Source organism: Pygocentrus nattereri, chromosome 25 (assembly GCF_015220715.1).
Source record: "Pygocentrus nattereri isolate fPygNat1 chromosome 25, fPygNat1.pri, whole genome shotgun sequence".
Lineage (NCBI taxonomy): Eukaryota > Metazoa > Chordata > Actinopteri > Characiformes > Serrasalmidae > Pygocentrus > Pygocentrus nattereri.
The window spans coordinates 542,366-562,022 of record NC_051235.1 but is presented as its reverse complement, the minus strand read 5'-3'; the positions used below and the strand labels follow the sequence as shown (position 1 = coordinate 562,022).

At 47.7% G+C, this 19,657-nt stretch overlaps 1 protein-coding gene and 1 long non-coding RNA gene across 2 annotated transcripts; both read left to right on the top strand.

Moving 5' to 3' along the window:
• Nucleotides 1-396: 396 nt before the first annotated feature.
• On the top strand, nt 397-9,272 carry LOC108415106 (syntaxin-10). The gene is made up of 8 exons (XM_017688078.2): nt 397-520; nt 2,330-2,499; nt 2,594-2,688; nt 3,625-3,687; nt 4,423-4,524; nt 4,667-4,773; nt 6,233-6,327; nt 9,113-9,272. Exons 1-8 carry the CDS (start codon nt 486-488, stop codon nt 9,187-9,189), a joined length of 744 nt encoding a protein of 247 aa, XP_017543567.1. The 5' UTR covers nt 397-485; the 3' UTR covers nt 9,190-9,272.
• A 9,587-nt stretch (nt 9,273-18,859) lies between these two features.
• Nucleotides 18,860-19,177, top strand: LOC119262451. The gene is made up of 3 exons (XR_005129650.1): nt 18,860-18,922; nt 18,962-19,078; nt 19,118-19,177. It is a non-coding gene; the product is annotated as an uncharacterized LOC119262451 (long non-coding RNA).
• The last annotated feature ends 480 nt before the right edge of the window (nt 19,178-19,657 follow it).

Sequence of the window (19,657 nt, the reverse complement as noted above, 5' to 3'; positions counted from 1 at the left end):
TGGTGAGTTCAAGCAGCAGAATATGATCGAGACTGTTCTGAGTATATTTTAGACTTCAGCTGTGAAATCCCGTGAACGATCCGGGACTTTTATTATGAAATCCACTGAGCAGCGTGAACAGCAGCGTTTTAGAGAAAGACTTGAGGAATGTAGCAGGACTTTTATTATGAAATTAAGTGCCCTCTGTAAAAATGTGCAGAAAAACGCTGTAACAGTAAATGAAGTGAATGCTGAATGAACTTTAGGGCTTAGCGGAGTTTGAAGGCCTCTTGCTGTGAAATCCGCTGTGGAAGAAACCCGATTATTAGATTTATTTGAACGTGGGGGGTTTTATTTTGACATTTCTTGCGAAATTAACCTGTACACGCATGAGGACTTTTATTATGCAATGCCAAGTGAGCGGCGGAGGCGCAGTCCTGTGTGGTACCGCATGAACAGGACTCTTATTGTGAAATCAGCCGTGCTGAGTGTAAAGGGAGAGGAACATGTCGATGGAGGACCCGTTCTTCGTGGTTAAAGGGTAAAAAACACTCACTTTTATCGCTTGTTTTAGATGTTTATTCTGTTTTCGCTCCGTTTTGGGCTCAGGCTGTGGCCTGGGCACGCTGTCAGAGTCAGAGCTGCTCTGCCCCCGCTGTGGGGGGTGTAGGGGGGCAGAGTGGAGGAAAAATGGGTAAAAGAGGGTAAAAAGGGGTAGAAATGGGGTGTAAAGGGCCCTGGGGGTCTGCCGGGGTGGTTAGGGTGTCTGAGGCGGATGATAAGGGGGCTGTGTGGGGTTCAGACACTCACTGCTGTGGGGTTTGTGCCTCGTTGTTGTTGTTGTTGGATGTTTCTCCCCTCTGAACTTCACAGCTTCCCTCGGAGTTCATCCTGTTTAAAGGACTCTTATTTTGAAAAGCACGCTTTTCTCACCTCTCTGATGGTATGACCCCAAAAAGAGTAAATATTTACATGTACACTGGGTGGCCAAAAGTATGTGGGCATCTGACCATCACACCTATATGAGCTTGTTGGACGTCCAGGTCTAAACCCATGGACATTAATATAGAGTGGCCCCCTTTTATAACAGCCTCAGCGCGCGTGGACAGTCCGTGGGAATCCGTGTCCAGTCTAAAGAGCTATAGTGAGGTCAGACCTGATGCTGGACGACAGGGTGCGGCTCACAGTCTCCACTCTAGTTCATCCCAAAGGTGTTCAGTGGGGTTGAGCTCAGGGCTCAGTGAGGCCACTGGAGTTCCTCCACGCCAAGCTGGTCACTCCATGTGTTTATGGAGCTGCTTTGTGCTCAGGGTCTCAGTCCTGCTGGAGCAGGAAAGGCTCTTCCCCAAACTGCTGACCCAGAGCTGGAAGCTTAACTGTGTGCTGTAGCTTCAACATCACCCTTCACTGGATCTGAGAGCCCAAACGCTGAAACACAGTCCAGCCCATCATCCCTCCTCCACCAAACTCTACTGTTTCAGCATTCCAGTAGGTAACGTTCTCCTGGCATCCACCAAACCCAGATTCATCATCAGACTGACCGATAGAGAAGGTTCATCACTCCAGAGGACACAGATCCACTGCTCCAGCTGCTCAGCCATGGAGACCCATTTCATGAAGCTCCTGATGCTCAGATCTTTCACTGATGCTGCTTCCAGAGGCAGTTTGGAACTCCGCAGTGATGATTTAACAGAAGATGCTCTGCTCACTTCAGCGCCCTGTGGCCTCACTCTGAGTTTGCGTGGTCTGCTGCATCGTGGCTGAGCTGCTGTCGCTCCGTTTCCCAGTAACACACACAGCTGTCTGGGGCGGAGGCAGCATGCTGCGGCAGTGACCTGTTCAGAGCCTCTGAGCTCCTCAGTGCGATCCTCTGCTGCCAGTGTTTGTCTCTGGAGGCTGTGCCTAATTTTATATACCTGAGTGCAGCCCACCGAAACACCTGAGGTAATTAGGAGGGGCGTCCGCATACTTTTGGCCACATAGTGTATCTGTCTATACCTGCTCAGCTCAGCCCAGTCAGTGTATTTCCCGGAGTCGTGAGGAGTGTTTCAGTCTGGACTGCTTTGTGAACGAGGTGTGATGTCAGAACAGAGCTCATTTACATATGTCAGTCTTGAAGGGACGGACAGTAACGAGAGCGGTTTGGGATGAAGAGAGTTTGGAGAAATGTGAAAATGGATGAAAGTGAATTATGGCAGTTATAATGTGACCGAATAGAAAAAAATGAGGTGTGGCTTCATGTCCCTCTAAATATAGTCACTATTTCCTGAATGAGTGCAATAGTTGTGTGTGTGTGTGTGTGTGTGTGTGTGTGTGTGTGTGTGTGTGTGTGTGTGTGTGTGTTTTGCAGAGAGGTGCAGAAGGCTCTGTCGCGAGCGCGGGGGCTGTTCCAGCGGTGGGAGGAGCTACTGCAGGAGGACACGCCCATCAGCCGAGATGAGCTGGACTGGAGCACAAACGAACTGAGGAACTGCCTGAGGGCCATCGACTGGGACCTGGAGGACCTGCATGAAACCATCAGTATCCAATTATATATGCGTTCACATGGCCCCCATACATACAGACCCTCAGCCGTGTGTATACACCCCTGTGTTTGGACCCTTAACTCCGCAAGGCATCGTGGAGTCGAACCCGGGGAAGTTCCGTCTGGGGGAGAACGAGCTGCAGGAGAGGAGGGAGTTTGTGGAGAGAACGCGAACGGCTGTTCAGGTACATCACCGTCACCCTGTACTGCGCCTGTTCCACCCGTCCCCATGCGTCAAACACAGGGCCCGATCCTTAGGCCCTGGACTACAGTTCCCAGCATGCACTGCGACGTTGTGTGCTTCCACCCCCTTCCCAAACATCGAGCTGTGGGACAGCACCACAAAAGCGAATGGGCAGTGTTATAAGCCAATAGGCATCTGCAGCTAATGTGGTCTCTCGCTTTATATGAAACAATTCCTTTTATCAAAAATGATTTATTTAATTGTTTTAAATCTTTATATATGAAATATAATGTCATTTTTTAGTCTACTTTTTATTTTATTTTACAACAAGGGGTTTTCTTGACTTTTACTGATGCAGTTTGACGCTCCTGCGCTGTTTATTGGGATAACTAGAAAATATCAGTGCTAAACAGCGAAACGGTCCAGACGTCTTTACAGTGATGGTGATGGGAACCAGGCGTTGCCATGACTACAACACAGATATAGACACTTTATTTACCATCCAGAACCACCAGAGAACCTACACGAGTCTTCTGAGCTTATCTGGAATGTTGATGATGGAAAACAGTGGAAAATCTGGAATAATGAGTTTTCTTTGGGGACTATTTTGCCGCACAGCGCCCTGCATGTCTCCCTCCACCATGAATGGAGTTGAAGTTCTCTAAACTCTCATAAAACAGCGTCTCAGTCATCAGGCAGTGAATTCAGAACCAGTTCATGTAGGAACTTTCTGTAGGAGCTTTTAGAGGGACGTCTGGTTCCCATCACCACCACTGTGAGGAGCTTTTAGAGGGACGTCTGGTTCCCATCACCACCACTGTGAGGAGCTTTTAGAGGGACGTCTGGTTCCCATCACCACCACTGTGAACGGCTCTCAGTGCTCAGTTGTAGATGAAGGTGCTGCTCTGTGACGGTTCTAATGTGTGTGTTTGTGTAGGAGATGAAGGAGCAGCTCTCCAGTCCCTCGGCTTTAGCGCAGGCAGAGAAAAAGAGCAGACAGGTGAGTTTCTCCTTTTATAGTTCAGTTTTCCCTGGTTATTTCCCGACCTGCTCTTCGTCCCGCTGAACTGACCGGCTGTCTGATCCTGCGGGATGAAGAGAGGTTGTTGAAAACGGTGTAAAGCTGTGAAAATGGAAAATTGGCTGTTTCTGGTACATAAAGCCGTGTAAACCTTCAGGAGGAAAATATAGGATATGGGCTCTTTAATGGTTGTGATGTCATGCGTTGTTTCCATGAATGGACTGTTTCTGGAGTCACTGCTCATCTGTCGAACTGTTTTACTAGTTAAAGTAGGAAAATGAGATTTCTGTCATATCGGCTCTTTAAGCAGCACACATCTGTATCAACATCTGACTCATCATATAATACAGCTGTCTCTCTGCCTGTCTCTCTGTCTGTCTCTCTGTCTGTCTCTCTGTCTGTCTGCATGTCTCTCTCTGTCTGTCTCTCTGCCTGTCTGCATGTCTGTCTCTGTCTGTCTCTCTGCCTGTCTGCCTGCATGTCTCTCTCTGTCTGTCTCTCTGCCTGTCTGCATGTCTCTCTCTGTCTGTCTCTGTGCCTGTCTCTCTGTCCCTCTCTGTCTCTCTCTGCCGGTGTCTCTCTGCCTGTCTGTCTGTCTGTCTCTCTGCCTGTCTGCATGTCTCTCTCTGTCTGTCTCTGTGCCTGTCTGTCTGTCCCTCTCTGTCCCTCTCTGCCGGTGTCTCTCTGCCTGTCTCTCTGCCTGTCTCTCTGTAGGCGCTGATGGGTGGTTCCACTCAGATGAGGCATGCAGGTCTGGAGCCCCACCTGGTGTCGGCAAACTCCAGATACATCCAGGAGCAGCAGGAGCAGCAGCAGGTAACAAACACAGCTTCCTGCTTTATTCTAATGATAATAATAATAATAATTATTATTATTATTATTATTATTATTATTATTATTATGGTTTGGTGTTTGTATTGTGTGGTAGTGATGTAATGGCGCCCCCTGCTGTGTGCAGCTGATCGTGCAGGAGCAGGATGAGCAGTTGGAGCTGGTGTCCGGCAGCATCCGCGTTTTAAAGGACATGTCCACCAGAATAGGAGACGAGCTGGACGAGCAGGCCGTGTGAGTGACCTGCACACTGAGCTCCGTTAGCTGCTCTTAGACTGAGATCATTTCGTGGTAAATGGACCAATAGAAACGCTTCAAACTCTCTTAGAATAAAGTCTCACTGCATTGACTGCTGCCTTGTTTACTCACAAAGCTATAATACAAAGTGGGGCATTGAAGAGAGAAAGTCTTCAGGGTGAAATCGCAGCGAATGGGATGAATAAGTCATTATTCCCTGACCCAGATAATCATGAATAAACATGATTCGTTACTTAATGCCCTTAAAACCACATCAAAACTTCTTATTCATTCAGAGGCGCTGAGGAACCTTTCTTATAGAGGCTGACTGTGAGCTTAAAACCCGTGTTTTAAAGGGCAATTACACCCAACTGTTCAAAATTGTGAGGAGTAATCAGAGGTTCAGAGGGTTTGGTGTGAAACGGTCCAGACGTCTTTCCAGTGGTGGTGATGGGAACCAGGCGTCGCCATGACTACAACACAGATATAGACACTTTATTTACCATCCAGAACCACCAGAGAACCTACACGAGTCTTCTGAGCTTATCTGGAATGTTGATGATGGAAAACAGTGGAAAATCTGGAATAATGAGTTTTCTTTGGGGACTATTTTGCCGCACAGCGCCCTGCATGTCTCCCTCCACCATGAATGGAGTTGAAGTTCTCTAAACTCTCATAAAACAGCGTCTCAGTCATCAGGCAGTGAATTCAGAACCAGTTCATGTAGGAACTTTCTGTAGGAGCTTTTAGAGGGACGTCTGGTTCCCATCACCACCACTGTGAGGAGCTTTTAGAGGGATGTCTGGTTCCCATCACCACCACTGTGAGGAGCTTTTAGAGGGGGACGTCTGGTTCCCATCACCACCACTGTGAACGGCTCTGACTCTGGAACGGAGCGATTCACACCAAACCGCTCAGAGCCGCTCGGTTTACATCAGAACCAGTTAATTATGCAGAGAATTCTCCTTTAGTGCTGTGCTTTGATTGGCCGTCCGTCTGCGCTCCTGCTGATGCTGCAGTCTTTGTTTATTTTGGAAACTTTCTGCTGGACTCCTGAAAACAACAAACCCCCACCTCTCACTGAGTTCTCCACGGAGCGCTTTAGAACCTTAGAACCACTGCTGAGTGCAGAGCTGCACTAAAGCAGCAGCGTAGACTGAAATATTCTAATCTATATTCACTGTAACACGGATAGTAATCGTATTCAGTCATTTGTATGCTAGAGCTTAATTTGATAGAACTTCATTCTGGATGTTCTACAGCTTTCTCAGCCACTCTAGAGTCTTCCACCACTCTGATCACCATGTTTTTGTTTTTATTTACAGCTTCGCAGTGATTGTGAACTGTAGCTCTGGCGTTCCACCGTCTTATCACTGTCCTGTTTATATGTATCTGTAGCTGAACTGGTTCTGTGTTCCTGGTGATGGTGACTGAGGAACGTGGTGGTCTTTTTCAGGATGCTGGGGGAGTTCAGTGAGGAGATGGAGCAGACGAGCTCCAGAATGGACTCCGTGCTGAAGAAACTGGAGAAAGTTTCACACATGACCAGCAGTGAGTACAGATCAGCACCGATCACCCCGGAGTCCGTAAATACTGCTGCTTCAGCTGGAAGCGGCTTAAAGCCCAACAAGAATCCGATTATCCTGATTATCCTGTTCCACCTTAAATGGTGCAGCAGTTACAGCAGCCACCATGGATACCATAGCAAAGGCCAAACAACACCTTGGCAACCACCTGGAATACCATAGCAACAGCTTATCAGCGCCTTAGCAACCACCTGAGATACAGTAGCAACAACTTGGCAACACCTTAGGAACCACCTGGAATATCATAGCAATAAGTTTGTCGAGCCAGCTGGTAGTTCATTGATGCTCTTTCCTCTCTAGTTAAAGAGTTTCCTGCAGTTGTTGCCAGTTACTGCTGGAGCTCTAACACAGCGCATGATAAACTCGGCTTTAACTCCGGACGCTGACCGTGTAAAATGGACCGTGCTCAGTAAACATGGTTCTGTTTCAGCTTGGCCCGTTGTTTGGCCCAGCGGTGTAAATACATTTACATCAGTGCATCATAAAGAACCTGGAGAATGAGATGTTTGATTTCCTTGAGAGTTTAATTAGCTGTTTTGTGCATCATGTCGTATGTGTGGTAGATCATGTTGTGTGTGTGTGTGTGTGTGTGGTAGTCCATGTCACGTGTGTGGTAGTCCATGTTGTGTGTGTGTGTTGTAGTTCATCCATCCATCCAAGTCCGGGTTGCGGGGGCAGCAGCCTAAGCAAAGAGGCCCAGGCCTCCCCCGCCACCTCCTCCAGCTCTTACATTTACATTTCTGGCATTTGGCTGACGCTCTTCTCCAGATCGACTTACAATTTGATCATTTTACACAGGAAGGCGAAGGTGGTGTTAGGAGTCTTGCCCAAGGACTCTTATTGGTGTAGTGTAGGGTGGTTACCCAGGTGGGGATTGAACCCCAGTCTACAGCGTAGAAGGCAGAGGTGTTAACCACTACACTACACCAACCACACCTCTTCTGGAGGGATACCAAGGAGTTCCCAAAACGGTTGAGAGATATAATCCCTCCAACGTGTCCTGGGTCTTCCCCGGCGTCTCCTCCCCGATGGACATGTCTGGAACACCTCTCTAGGGAGGCCAGATGTCCGAACCACCTCAACTGGCTTCTCTCAACGTGGAGGAGCAGCGGCTCTACTCCGAGCCTCTCCTGAATCGCAGAGCTTCTCAGCCTATCTCTAAGGGAGAGCCCGGCGACCCTGCGGAGAAAGCTCCTTTCGGACGCTTGCATCCACGATCTCGTTCTTTCGGTCACTACCCAAAGCTCATGACCACAGGTGAGTCGGAACGTAGCTTGACCGGTAAATTCACTCATGAACAAAATCCCAAGATATTTAACTCCTCCACTTGGGGCAAGAATTCACTCCCGACCTGGACAGATTCCACCCTTTTCCGACCGAGAACCATGGTCTCAGACTTAGAGGTGCCGATTTTCGTCCCAGCCGCTTCACACTCAGCTGCAAACGGGTCCAGAGAGAGCTGGAGGTCCCGGCCTGGTGACGCCAACAGAACTACATCATCTGCAAAAAGCAGACGTGAAATCCTGAGGCCACCATACTGGACACCCTCCGCCACTTGGCTGTTCCGAGAAATTCTGTCCATAAAAGTTATGACAATGTGACAATGGACAGCCCTGGCAGAGTCCAACCCTGACTGGAAACCAGTCCGACTTACTGCCAGCTTTACGAGCCAAGCTCCTGCTCCGTTTGTACAGGGACTGAATCCCCATAACAACGAGCCCCTCACCCCGTACTCCCAGAGCACTCCCCACAGGATCCCCGAGGGACGCGGTTGAATGCTTTCTCCAAATCCACAAAACACATGTGGACTGGTTGGGCAAACTCCCACGCACCCTCCAGGACTCTGGTGAGGATAAAAAGCTGGTCCAGTGTTCCACAACCTGGGCAGAACCCACATTGTTCCTCCTGTAGCTGACATTCAACTATTGGTCTGATTCTCTTCTCCAGTACCCCTGCTAGACCTTACCGGGTAGGCTGAGAAGTGTGATCCCCTGGTAGTTGGAACACACCCCCCGGTCCCCTTTCTTAAAAAGAGGGACCACCACCCCGGTCCGCCATTCTAGGGGGACCGCCCCAGATGTCTACACGATGTTGCAGAGGCGTGTCAGCCAAGACAGCTCTACAACATCCAGAGCCCTCAGGAATTCCGGGCGGATCTCATCCACCCGGTGCTCTGCCACTGAGGAGTTTTCCAACCACCTTGGCTACCTCAGCCCGAGTGATGGACAGACACTCGCTCGGATCTCCAAGCTCTGCCTCCTCTGGTGAAGGATCGTTGGTGGGATTGAGAAGATCGTTGAAGTATTCCTTCCACCGTCCAATGACGTCCCCAGTCAAAGTCAGCAGCCCCCAGCCCCACTGTATACAGTGTTGGTTGGGAACCGCTTTCCTCTCCTGAGGTGCCTGACGGTTTGCCAGAACCTTCGCGGTGCCTGTCGATAGTCTTTCTCTATGGCCACCAAACTCCTCCCACACCCGAGTTTTTGCCTCAGCAACCGCCGAAGCTGCAGCCCTCTTGGCCCTTCGATACACATCTTTTGCCTCTAGAGCCACACAAGCCAACCAGGCCTGATAGGACTCTTTCTTCAGCTTGACGGCTTGTGTGTGTGTGTGTGTGTGTGTGTGTGTGTGTGTGTGTGTGTGGTAGTTCATGTTGCATGTATGGTAGTTCATGTCGTAGTTTGGGGGGGGGGTTGGGGACGACTGTCAGCTCTGTGAGAGTGACGGGTTGTTGTTACACTGTGTTGCAGGTAGGAGGCAGTGGTGCGCCATCGGTGCCCTCGTCATCATCCTGATCGTCGTCCTCATTCTGTTCTTCGCGCTGTGAGCGCCACCTGCTGTATCTGCCTGGCCTTTACACGTTCTGCCTATAGCCCCCCACGCCCCCCCCCCCCCCCCCCCAACACCTCACACTGGGGGGGCTTCAGAGAACAGAGGAAACCCCCCCCCCCCCAAGCTTTTAGGGCTGAGGTCTTTAATTGTCTGTACTCTTATATCTCTCTCTCTCTCTCTCTCTCTCTCTCTCTCTCTCTCTCTCTCTCTCTCTCTCTCTCTCTCTCTCTGTGGGATGGGGTTTCTGTGTATAGTACTGATATAGACTCCTTCATCGTGAGGTTGATGGAGGGTTCTGTTGGTTATTTTATTTTCCGATTATTTTACTATGGGACAGATTTTATGGTGGGGGTTGGTGGGGTCAGGGGGGGTGTCAGTGCTGCCTTATTATATTTTTCTACACTGATGGTTCACGGTGCAGTACGTAATGATGTAAAGTAACCGTCTGACCTCAGACGGGCATCGCAGTAGATTAGTGTTTTATTTTGTAAGATTTTGCTTATTTGTTTTAAACCCGTACGCTGGCGATCTCAGAAACCAAACAGAAGCACAGCTGACCGTCCCTGGTCACCTACTGGGCCGCACGATACCGCCGGAGTATCAGTATTGTGATAGTTATTGATTATATTGTTATTATGACGTTGCTTGGAACATAAAACTCATCTGCCAATCGATAATGTTAGAGGATTAAAGACTGTCCTGCATTACTGTAAAGCTCTTTCACAAAGGGTCATGTTTAGAGGGTTCATTTGCATATATGTAAATGTATGAGTTGTCGCCCCCTGCTGGACACTCCATGCCTTAACCATTAAAGGAAAACTCCAGCGATCTTTAGTCTGTCACATCTATATATACGGTCAGTCACAGCAGACGGCACACATTAAAAACTGCATTTTGATTGGTCAGAGGCTCATTTGCATATTGCCTTCTGAGATTCAAGGCCATAATCACAGTATTGATTAAGGAAGGACGCTGCACAGCTTGGACTGAATCGTTCCTGCTTCTTAGCCGAGTGTGTGGATACTAAATTCAGGAAGAATGAAGAAGTTTCCGATCGCCTGTTTTAGTCAGGCTGCTGAACCTGCAGTTGTTTTGGACTCGCTGTGGCCCTCTGCTGGACGGTCCATGCCTTATGCAGTCTGGCTTTACGTCACTGTGAGCCTGATCTGTGCAGCGAAGGGAAAGTCCAGCGTTCTCGGCCTGGTCTCGGCCTGCTGTGTCCGCAGTGTTCAGCCAGTTGAAGCACACAGGAATGAATTACAGTGTGCAGAAAGCTGTGGAAGCACATTCCCACCAGATCGAGGAGAGAAAGCCTCGTTTCCGCTCCTGTTCCTGCCGGCAGAATAAACAAATGCCCAACAGTGATGCACCATGTCAACTAGCTTGAGAACCTTGAGTTGTTATCTTGAAAGAATGACATACTTTAAAAAAAAGACATTATCCCAAAATAATGACTGATTATCCTGAAAACTGTAATAGTTATTTGTGCAGTGTGTTGGTATTTTGACGTAGCAAGTCGGTATTTTGACGTAGCAAGTCGGTATTTTGACGTAGCAAGTCGGTATTTTAAGATTCGAAATTGAAAAAGATGTTTAACGTGCTAATAGGTTACTGTGTCCAAGTATCAAACTGTCCAAATTTCCTGAAATTATCCTGAAATAATGACACTTTCTCAAAATCTTCATGCAGTACCTTGAAGTAATGACGTGCCGCAGAACTCATTATTTCAAGATAACCTTTAAGACTTTTCTCCTCCGGGTGGCGAGAATGAGCTTCCAGTCTTCTGACGGAAGCCAGCAGGCCGTCATGGGCAGTCAGAGGTCAGGGGACACGGGCTGCAGTGTCCTGTTGCCTGTACGACGCACTGATTGGTCAGATTGCGAGTCTGCGTGAAGCGCAGTGGTTTGTATGTCCATTGAACTCAATAAGTCAGCTTTCCATTAACGTAAGGAAAAGTGATTTATATCGGAGTTGCGGAGCGAATGGTCTGTTCATAACGTCAGCGTCAGCGCTGGTCCTGGATCGGTTTGAGGGACTGACCAGTGTAAATATGAGAGGGAGCCTGATCCCAGATCAGCACTGACGGGCTAAAGGGCCGAGCGAACGCGTTGTTAGTTTCAAAGGGTGCCACGTTTGCATATATCTGCCTACAGCAGTGTAGCCCCGCCCATTCACACGGATCGATCGGAGTGACTGAACAGAACCACTGAAGAGGAATGAGGCAGGGCCGGTCGTAGCGCCCCCTGCCTGCTCGTGTGCAGAACTGCAGCATGTAATGCGGTCCGTGTGAATGTGGAGTCATGCATCATATTTCATTTTCTAGGCGTTTCACACACTTTAACACACAAAGACAAGAAAGGACCAGCGGTGCAGCAACTGACAAAACCATCAGGAATTCTGAATGAGGATGGGGTGGTACTGGCAAAAAATAGTTCCAGTATAATTAAGATCACAGACTGTTTCAGGATATATTACTGTATAGTGTATTTATGTATCAAATAAATTTCGGCTGCTTAAGGAAACCGGTTTTGTAGATTTTCCTTGGCGAGTTTTTCTGGATGTCCCGTCACTTTTAATAACGACCATATTTCACATCAGAAGTGAATCTGAAATATTTTATTGGGTGAAACAGTAAAAACGTGATCGATACACAGTCAGACGTCGGCATCGTTTCCTAACCCGAGTGTAAAGCCCAAGCGCCTCCTCCTAACACTGCTGAATGTAGTTTAACGCCCGAAACTTATTTGTCTCGCTTTTTTAATGAAGTGTTGCTCCTCACTGCCCTGATGAGCTGATTTAGGTGCTCAAAACATCCTAATTATTCTTCTGATTCTACTTTCCGATACAAACATTCACCAGCTGCTTATTAGAATTCTCCCATTCCACCTTAAACGGTGCTGCAGTTACATTCTGGTGCCGGAGGCATTGGAATTGAAAACTCCTCATTTAAGGTGGAACGGGACCAATTCAAATTCAAATAAAAAGCCGACTTCAGCTTCATAGTTTTAATGCTGGCAGGATTTTTTGATAAGAATATGAAGGTTGTCGCTATCGTACTGAGAGGTTATAAATATGCATTATGGGAAGACATTTCAACAAGGAAGCACAATTCCTTGGAACACCAGCTATTCTCCATGCTAGGCTAAAGGCCAACGGCAAACCCCAAGACACTGGCTTTACCTTCCACTGTTTTCCCCTCAGGCTGCAGCTCAGTACGCGAGAGCTGAGAGACGACGCGCTCTGACCTGTTCATATGTTGCGTTATCTGCATTTATTTGCATACCAGGATAACAGTAATGACTAAACCAATAGCTTTGAAAAGAATTCCTACCAGTATTCCGGATAAACCCACTACTACTATGGATACAATGACTTATTAACATTTTACTCTCCGTGCTTCACTGAATCGACTCAAACGGCACTAACGCTGCTGTTTTTTGTAAATATGCGGTTCAGTATTTTTAGGTACTGATGACGTCATTATGCATATTATGACACAGTGTGATGTAATTTAGCCAGATCTGTTAGCATGCTCTCCTAGTAGCACTGTTTAAAATTTAGAAGTTGTTAGATGGACGGTTTGAAAACAGGACCTGTTTGCACCGATTAACACTTAAGGCAGTTGTTTATTACTCTGTAGACATTAACTGATGTTACTGTACCTCTGATAGCTGGGAAGGAATTCTGTCCCAAAGACTTCCACGTTTTTGTGTGTTTAGTGTTCAGTTCTGGGCAAAATTCATTGATTTTAAATCTTGGCAACTACAATGAAGTGACTTACCTTTCCAAGGTGAGCTGAAAAGATACAAATGCCAGTATTGCTGAGGTTATTAAACATCCGTAAGGCAACGGCGGAGTCTGTTTCACTCTGAACTTCTGCTTCTTGTGAATGTTATTCAGCGTGTAGTGCCACACCTGCTGGGATCGCTATGCCACTGATCGGGACTTTGGACCCCTTCCACACCCAAAAACAGCTTCATACTCGGCCAAACATACCCAACCCTCACAGCAAATGGACCTGGGTCCAGAAAATACCTCTAGTGCGAAAACATCCTTGTAAATAAGCAGATTAACAGTGGGCCTAGAACTGAACCCTGGGGAACTCCAGTAGTGAGGCCATGGTGACCCTTGTTAGGATCAGATTTGAAGACAGGATGAAAGCTAAGCAAATATTCTCAACAGTAATTGTGTGTAAAACATTTGCCTTGGATTTGTACATCGCGATGCATCACCAGGAAAAACGCAAACAGTCCAAAATCGTTTGTTACAAATCTTTTTTTATTAACATTTATTCAGATTTCCATGTTTATTACAGTAGTTAATGTGCAATTATCTTTTGTATCGGGTCACAGTAAAGGAGTTCACAAAGGAATTGGCACTTAGAAACACAGAGAAACACTGGCATGAACTCGGGTTGGGGGGGGGTCGGACATTAGTAAACATTACTGCATCAGATTTCAAAAAGCGATTTCTGAGGGGAGTTTATACCTCATGCTGTGAATGCACAACTAACAATCAAACCGTAGTGCTCTTATGTATAATGTACATTATAATACACTTAAACATCATCTATATATATTTATATATATTTGATATTTATAGTGAAGAAATAAAAAAGAAACCTGCAGGAATCCCAGGACCGCACCAGAGACGCTCTCTCCATCGCCACGGTGATAAAGCCCCCCCTCCAGCCCCGTTTTGAGGTAATAATCTACCACGTTCTCAATCTTAAACCCGTCTGGCTTACAGAACGTCTACATCATCTCTTGAGGGGTTTTCATCTGCAGAGCCAGAGAACCAACAGCGGTTTCGGAGCCTGATGAGGCTTTAGACCTGGATCTGCTTACGTTTGAGTGATCAACCTGTTTTGTTTGACTCCTCCAAATCGTGCTAGCTTCGTTTCAGGATCTGTTACGTTCAGTTTAAGAGCGATATTCGTCAGTACTGATTCAGAAAAACCAGGTTCATAATGTTACCGACTTGATGTTGCTTTCCTACATCAAATGAAACACGTGAGTTGCATAATGTACAGAGTCCTGCAACTCACTGAAACTCTCAACAGTTGCAAAGTGGTCTCAGAGCATCGTGAGACTGTAGTCAGACGAACTGAAATCCTGCTAACTTCACGATCTATTATGTTCAATATTCGTTAGTCCTTGTTTACAAACCAGGCCAATAATAGTGAGTTTATGTTGGAGAGCGCTACTGACTGGCTGCAGACAGTAGAAAAATCAGTGGGACAGGGTTTTGATATACAGTCACTTTACGCACTACTAGTAATCATCCACATTAACGCTGGCCTACACAGTGCAACTTCCATGCAATTTAGTTGCATGAAACCTACATGAAACTAAATTGCACTTGAGTTGCATAATATATAGAGTCCCGCAACTCACCTGAAACAGTTCAACAGTGAAGCCAAGTTTCATGAAACTGCCTGAATAGAAATCAGATGTTTTCATGCAGTTCAAAGCTGGCTGACTGTGCAGGTTCTGTTAGCGCCAAACAAGTTTCTCAAAGCTACCATTTCTGCCACCAGCTGGTTTAATTAGTCAGCTAACGAGCGACTGCGTGGGCCAGCATTTATGTAAATTGTATCAGAAGTACTGCTAACTTGGCTAATTACTGACTGTGCTGCATGCAACTTTGCTCTGGAACTGTTTCATGGACCTGTTATGCTGCAGGCAACTCCACATGCAACTAGCTGTATGGAAGTTTCTCCATGTTAGCGCTCATGGCCCAGCGATAGACTTTACACCCAGACCTATGATTACGTTTGGCTGCTGCAACTGACTGCAGGTTATTTGAAGAAGGTGCCAGAATCGGCTGCTCCATTTAAGGAGGAAAACTCTAATAAGTAGCCTCCTAATTACTGTCCTAACTTTAGGATGAACCCCAGCAGGGTCCTAACTTCAGGATGAACCCCAGCAGGGTCCTAACTTCAGGATGAACCCCAGCAGGGTCCTGACTTCTGTTTAAGGTCCGTTTCTCTGGTTCTGAGGCGGCTGAGTCAGGCAGCGTAGTTCACTACCAGCATAATGAGCTCCGTTTATTCCTACTGTAAAACGCGGCTTTCACTGGGAGATGCTTTTCTCTTCTAACTCTGCGTTTAAACATCTCAGACGCTGCCGACTCGAACTCCACCGCCCCTCTGATCACCTTCCTGTGTTAATGTAGATGATTTACATTTACGGCATTTGGCTGACGCTCTTATCCAGAGTGACTTTACAATTTGATCATTTTTACACAGGGAGGCCAAGGTGGTGTTAGGAGTCTTGCCCAAGGACTGTTATTGGTACAGTGTAGGGTGTTTACCCAGGTGGGGATTGAACCCCAGTCTACAGTGTGAAAGGCAGAGGTGTTCACCACTACACTACACCACCAAGCGATGATGAAATATTACAGTGATGGTGGTGAATAATGAGGAGGCGGAGCTGAACGTAGGGCTGTTTATTAGGAGGAGGAGCGTCAGCACGCTCGGCTAAAGCGTTTGGGAAATGGAGACTGAAACTGGGGAGCAGTGGCGGTCTGATAAACAGCAGGGGGCGCTCTGATAAACAGCAGGGGGCGGCTCTGATAAACAGCAGGGGGCGGCTCTGATAAACAGCAGGGGGAGCGCTCTGATAAACAGCGGGGAGCGCTCTGATAAACAGCAGGGAGCGCTCTGATAAACAGCAGGGGGCGCTCTGATAAACAGCAGGGGGCGACTCTGATAAACAGCAGGGGGCGACTCTGATAAACAGCAGGGGGCGGCTCTGATAAACAGCAGGGGGCGACTCTGATAAACAGCAGGGGGAGACTCTGATAAACAGCAGGGGGCGCTCTGATAAACAGCAGGGGGAGACTCTGATAAACAGCAGGGGGCGACTCTGATAAACAGCAGGGGGAGCTCTGATAAACAGCAGGGGGCGCTCTGATAAACAGCAGGGGGAGACTCTGATAAACAGCAGGGGGCGACTCTGATAAACAGCAGGGGGAGCTCTGATAAACAGCAGGGGGCGACTCTGATAAACAGCAGGGGGCGGCTCTGATAAACAGCAGGGGGCGGCTCTGATAAACAGCAGGGAGCGCTCTGATAAACAGCAGGGGGCGCTCTGATAAACAGCAGGGGGAGCTCTGATAAACAGCAGGGGGCGACTCTGATAAACAGCAGGGGGAGCTCTGATAAACAGCAGGGGGAGCTCTGATAAACAGCAGGGGGAGCTCTGATAAACAGCAGGGGGCGGCTCTGATAAACAGCAGGGGGAGACTGATAAACAGCAGGGGGCGCTCTGATAAACAGCAGGGGGAGACTCTGATAAACAGCAGGGGGAGACTCTGATAAACAGCAGGGGGCCGCTCTGATAAACAGCAGGGGCGACTCTGATAAACAGCAGGGGGAGACTCTGATAAACAGCAGGGGGCGCTCTGATAAACAGCAGGGGGCGGCTCTGATAAACAGCAGGGGGAGACTCTGATAAACAGCAGGGGGAGACTCTGATAAACAGCAGGGGGAGACTCTGATAAACAGCAGGGGGAGACTCTGATAAACAGCAGGGGGCGGCTCTGATAAACAGCAGGGGGAGACTCTGATAAACAGCAGGGGGAGACTCTGATAAACAGCAGGGGGCGGCTCTGATAAACAGCAGGGGGCGCTCTCACAGCATTCACTACTCACAGTTTATCACTCTTTAGTTATGTTTGGTCTTTTTTACATCAGTAACAGCTGCTTAACTTACATTTGAACATTATTTTGACCGCTGATGTTTTAGCTGTGTGTTTATGGTCGGTTGGTAGGAAACAAGACCTGACAGTTGATTGTCGACGTTGACTGGTTAGGTTAAGATTTCCTAACCAGAGATACGATGCTATAAGGTAAAATTCCTAAATTAAAAATAAGAAGCTAATTTCAACTTATCAGTTTTGCTGCAGTGCAAATGCAGCGTAAGCCTAACTGAACCACTAGGGGGCACTGACAAACCAAATCATGCTCTAAAACCTGTTCTGGTTCTGCAGATGGATTGCCTTTTCTAAACAGAACCCCGTCCTGAGACCGTTCTAGGCTGTGGGGCCAGGTTGGGGGGGTGGCTGAGGCCTAGGTTGGGAGGTAGATACATGGGCGTGTCTCTGGTGGTCCAGGGCATTGATAGAGCTGAGAGTAGAGCGGTAGAGTTTTGACCCCTGAGGAGCCTAGAGGTCGCTATTGAGCACAGAAATGCAGACATTAGGAGAAAAGGGAGTTAATAAACACTGCAGCAGGGAAACCCCCCAATATATACTTATAAAAACACGATTCTCCACAGCTTTCTTCTCTCTCCCCCTCATCGATTAGAGAGACGTACATCGTCTCTTAGCCCCTCCCACTCTCCGCCTTGGGCGGGGGGAGCAGCATCAACACTGCTAAAAAAGTAGAGTGCGTATAAAAACAAAGTCTAAGAAAACAAAAACATTAAAAATGACAGTCAAACCATCAAATTCCCTCAAACGTGGCGGAGCAGCCAGGGCGCGTTTCAGCACTGCAGCTACGAGCTACGAGGCTAATATAGCTAGCGAGTAACAGAAGCTCGTACCCACCAATTAGCATTGCGCTAACTTCACCTCCAAATCATCACAACTCGCCTCCAACGCGTTACTGTCTCCTGTTCCACCTTAAACAGTGGAGCAGCTACTTTTGGGTGCTTCAGGTGCATTAGCAACCACCTGGAATACTACAGTAATGGCTCACACCACCTTAGTAACCACCTGGGATACTACAGTAATGGCTCACACCACCTTAGCAACCACCTGGGATACTACAGTAATGGCTCACACCACCTTAGTAACCACCTGGGATACTACAGTAATGGCTCACACCACCTTAGCAACCACCTGGGATACTACAGTAATGGCTCACACCACCTTAGCAACCACCTGGGATACTACAGTAATGGCTCACACCACCTTAGCAACCACCTGGGATACTATAGTAATGGCTCACACCACCTTAGCAACCACCTGGGATACTATAGTAAGGGCTCACACCACCTTAGCAACCAACTGGGATACTATAGTAATGGCTCACACCACCTTAGCAACCACCTGGGATATTATAGTATAGTACAGAAACAGCCTAGCAACACTTTAGCAACCATCTAAGATAACCTGCTGCAGCACCACTTAAGATGGAACGGAAAATCTAAAAGAATTTCTCACTGAGGTTTAAGTTTCTGTTACTTGTTAGCTCCGTTAGCTCCTTTAGCTTGTTAGCTCTGTTAGGTCCTTTAGCTTGTTAGCTCCTTTAGCTCATTAAGCTCCATTCGCTCATTTAGCTCTATTAGCTCTGTTAGCTGCTTTACCTCTGTTAGCTCTGTTAGCTGCTTTAGCTCTGTTAGCTCCTTTATCTCCATTAGCTCTGTTAGCTCCTTTAGCTTGTTAACTCCTTTAGCTCTGTTAGCTGCTTTAGCTCCGTTAGCTCCTTTAGTCACGCACGCTAACAAGCTAACTGGTGGGGTATTAGCTTCCATTATATAGTGGCTACATTAGCTTGTAGCTCCAGTGCTAAAGCTAAAGGCACCAGATACGTCCTGGCTGACTGACTGCGTTTATGTTTAGGTGGGAATCGTAAACGGTCAGATCCCACCGCGTTTTCAGCCGCAAAGGTCACGAGCTAACGCTCAGCTCACAGAGCCGAAAACCACCCAACGAGCTTCCGGCTTCAGCAGCGCCTCCACAGCACACAGTCCAGCACCAGGTCCACCTTTAAACACCAGGTTCAGGGATTCTCCCCACGTTACGGCCCGAATCAGCAGGTTCAGGGATTCTCCCCACGTTACGGCCCGAATCAGCAGGTTCAGGGATTCTCCCCACGTTACGGCCCGAATCAGCAGGTTCAGGGATTCTCCCCACGTTACGGCCCGAATCAGCAGGTTCAGGGATTCTCCCCACGTTACGGCCCGAATCAGCAGGTTCAGGGTTTAACACCTCAACTTAGCTACAGGTGCACTTCAGTATTGCTTTGGGTCACATTAGATTTGAGTTATACTGACGCACATCAGGACAAACGCCGACCGGCACCTACAAACGCACAGTACCAAACGTCCAAACGCCGTTTTCTGAGAAAACTCAGTGTCGTTACTGTTCGTCTAAGACTCTGATCGCCGTTCAGAGTTCAGCCAGATCTCCACTCAGACAGCATCATCACCGTTTCCCACGGCGACACACAGAGCCAGCATCAGGACCGACTCCAGCAAAGAGAATACCAATACATTCTTTAATTTAGATACTCAGCCTGCAGTGCAACACTCATCCATCATCACTTCATTCATCCTTCCTTCACTTTCTCTCCCTCCATTTATCCCTCCATCCTTCCCTCCGTACTCAACATTGTGTTATCAGTGTCTCTCAATTCATCCTGCCTAAAACTAATGTAAACAAATAAAAATCTGTATAAAGCAGGAAAAGTAAATATAAGCCATTAATGTCTGAGATACAGAGATTTATTTATT

What these genes read in the sequence shown, in the direction of transcription:
- LOC108415106 (XM_017688078.2), top strand. Translation starts at nt 486, where the DNA reads ATGTCGATGGAGGACCCGTTCTTCGTGGTTAAAGG. An exon ending in AGCAGCAGGAGCAGCAGCAG is followed by an intron (nt 4,525 to 4,666) that starts GTAACAAACACA and finishes TGCTGTGTGCAG; the next exon opens with CTGATCGTGCAGGAGCAGGA. An exon ending in AGTTTCACACATGACCAGCA is followed by an intron (nt 6,328 to 9,112) that starts GTGAGTACAGAT and finishes ACTGTGTTGCAG; the next exon opens with GTAGGAGGCAGTGGTGCGCC.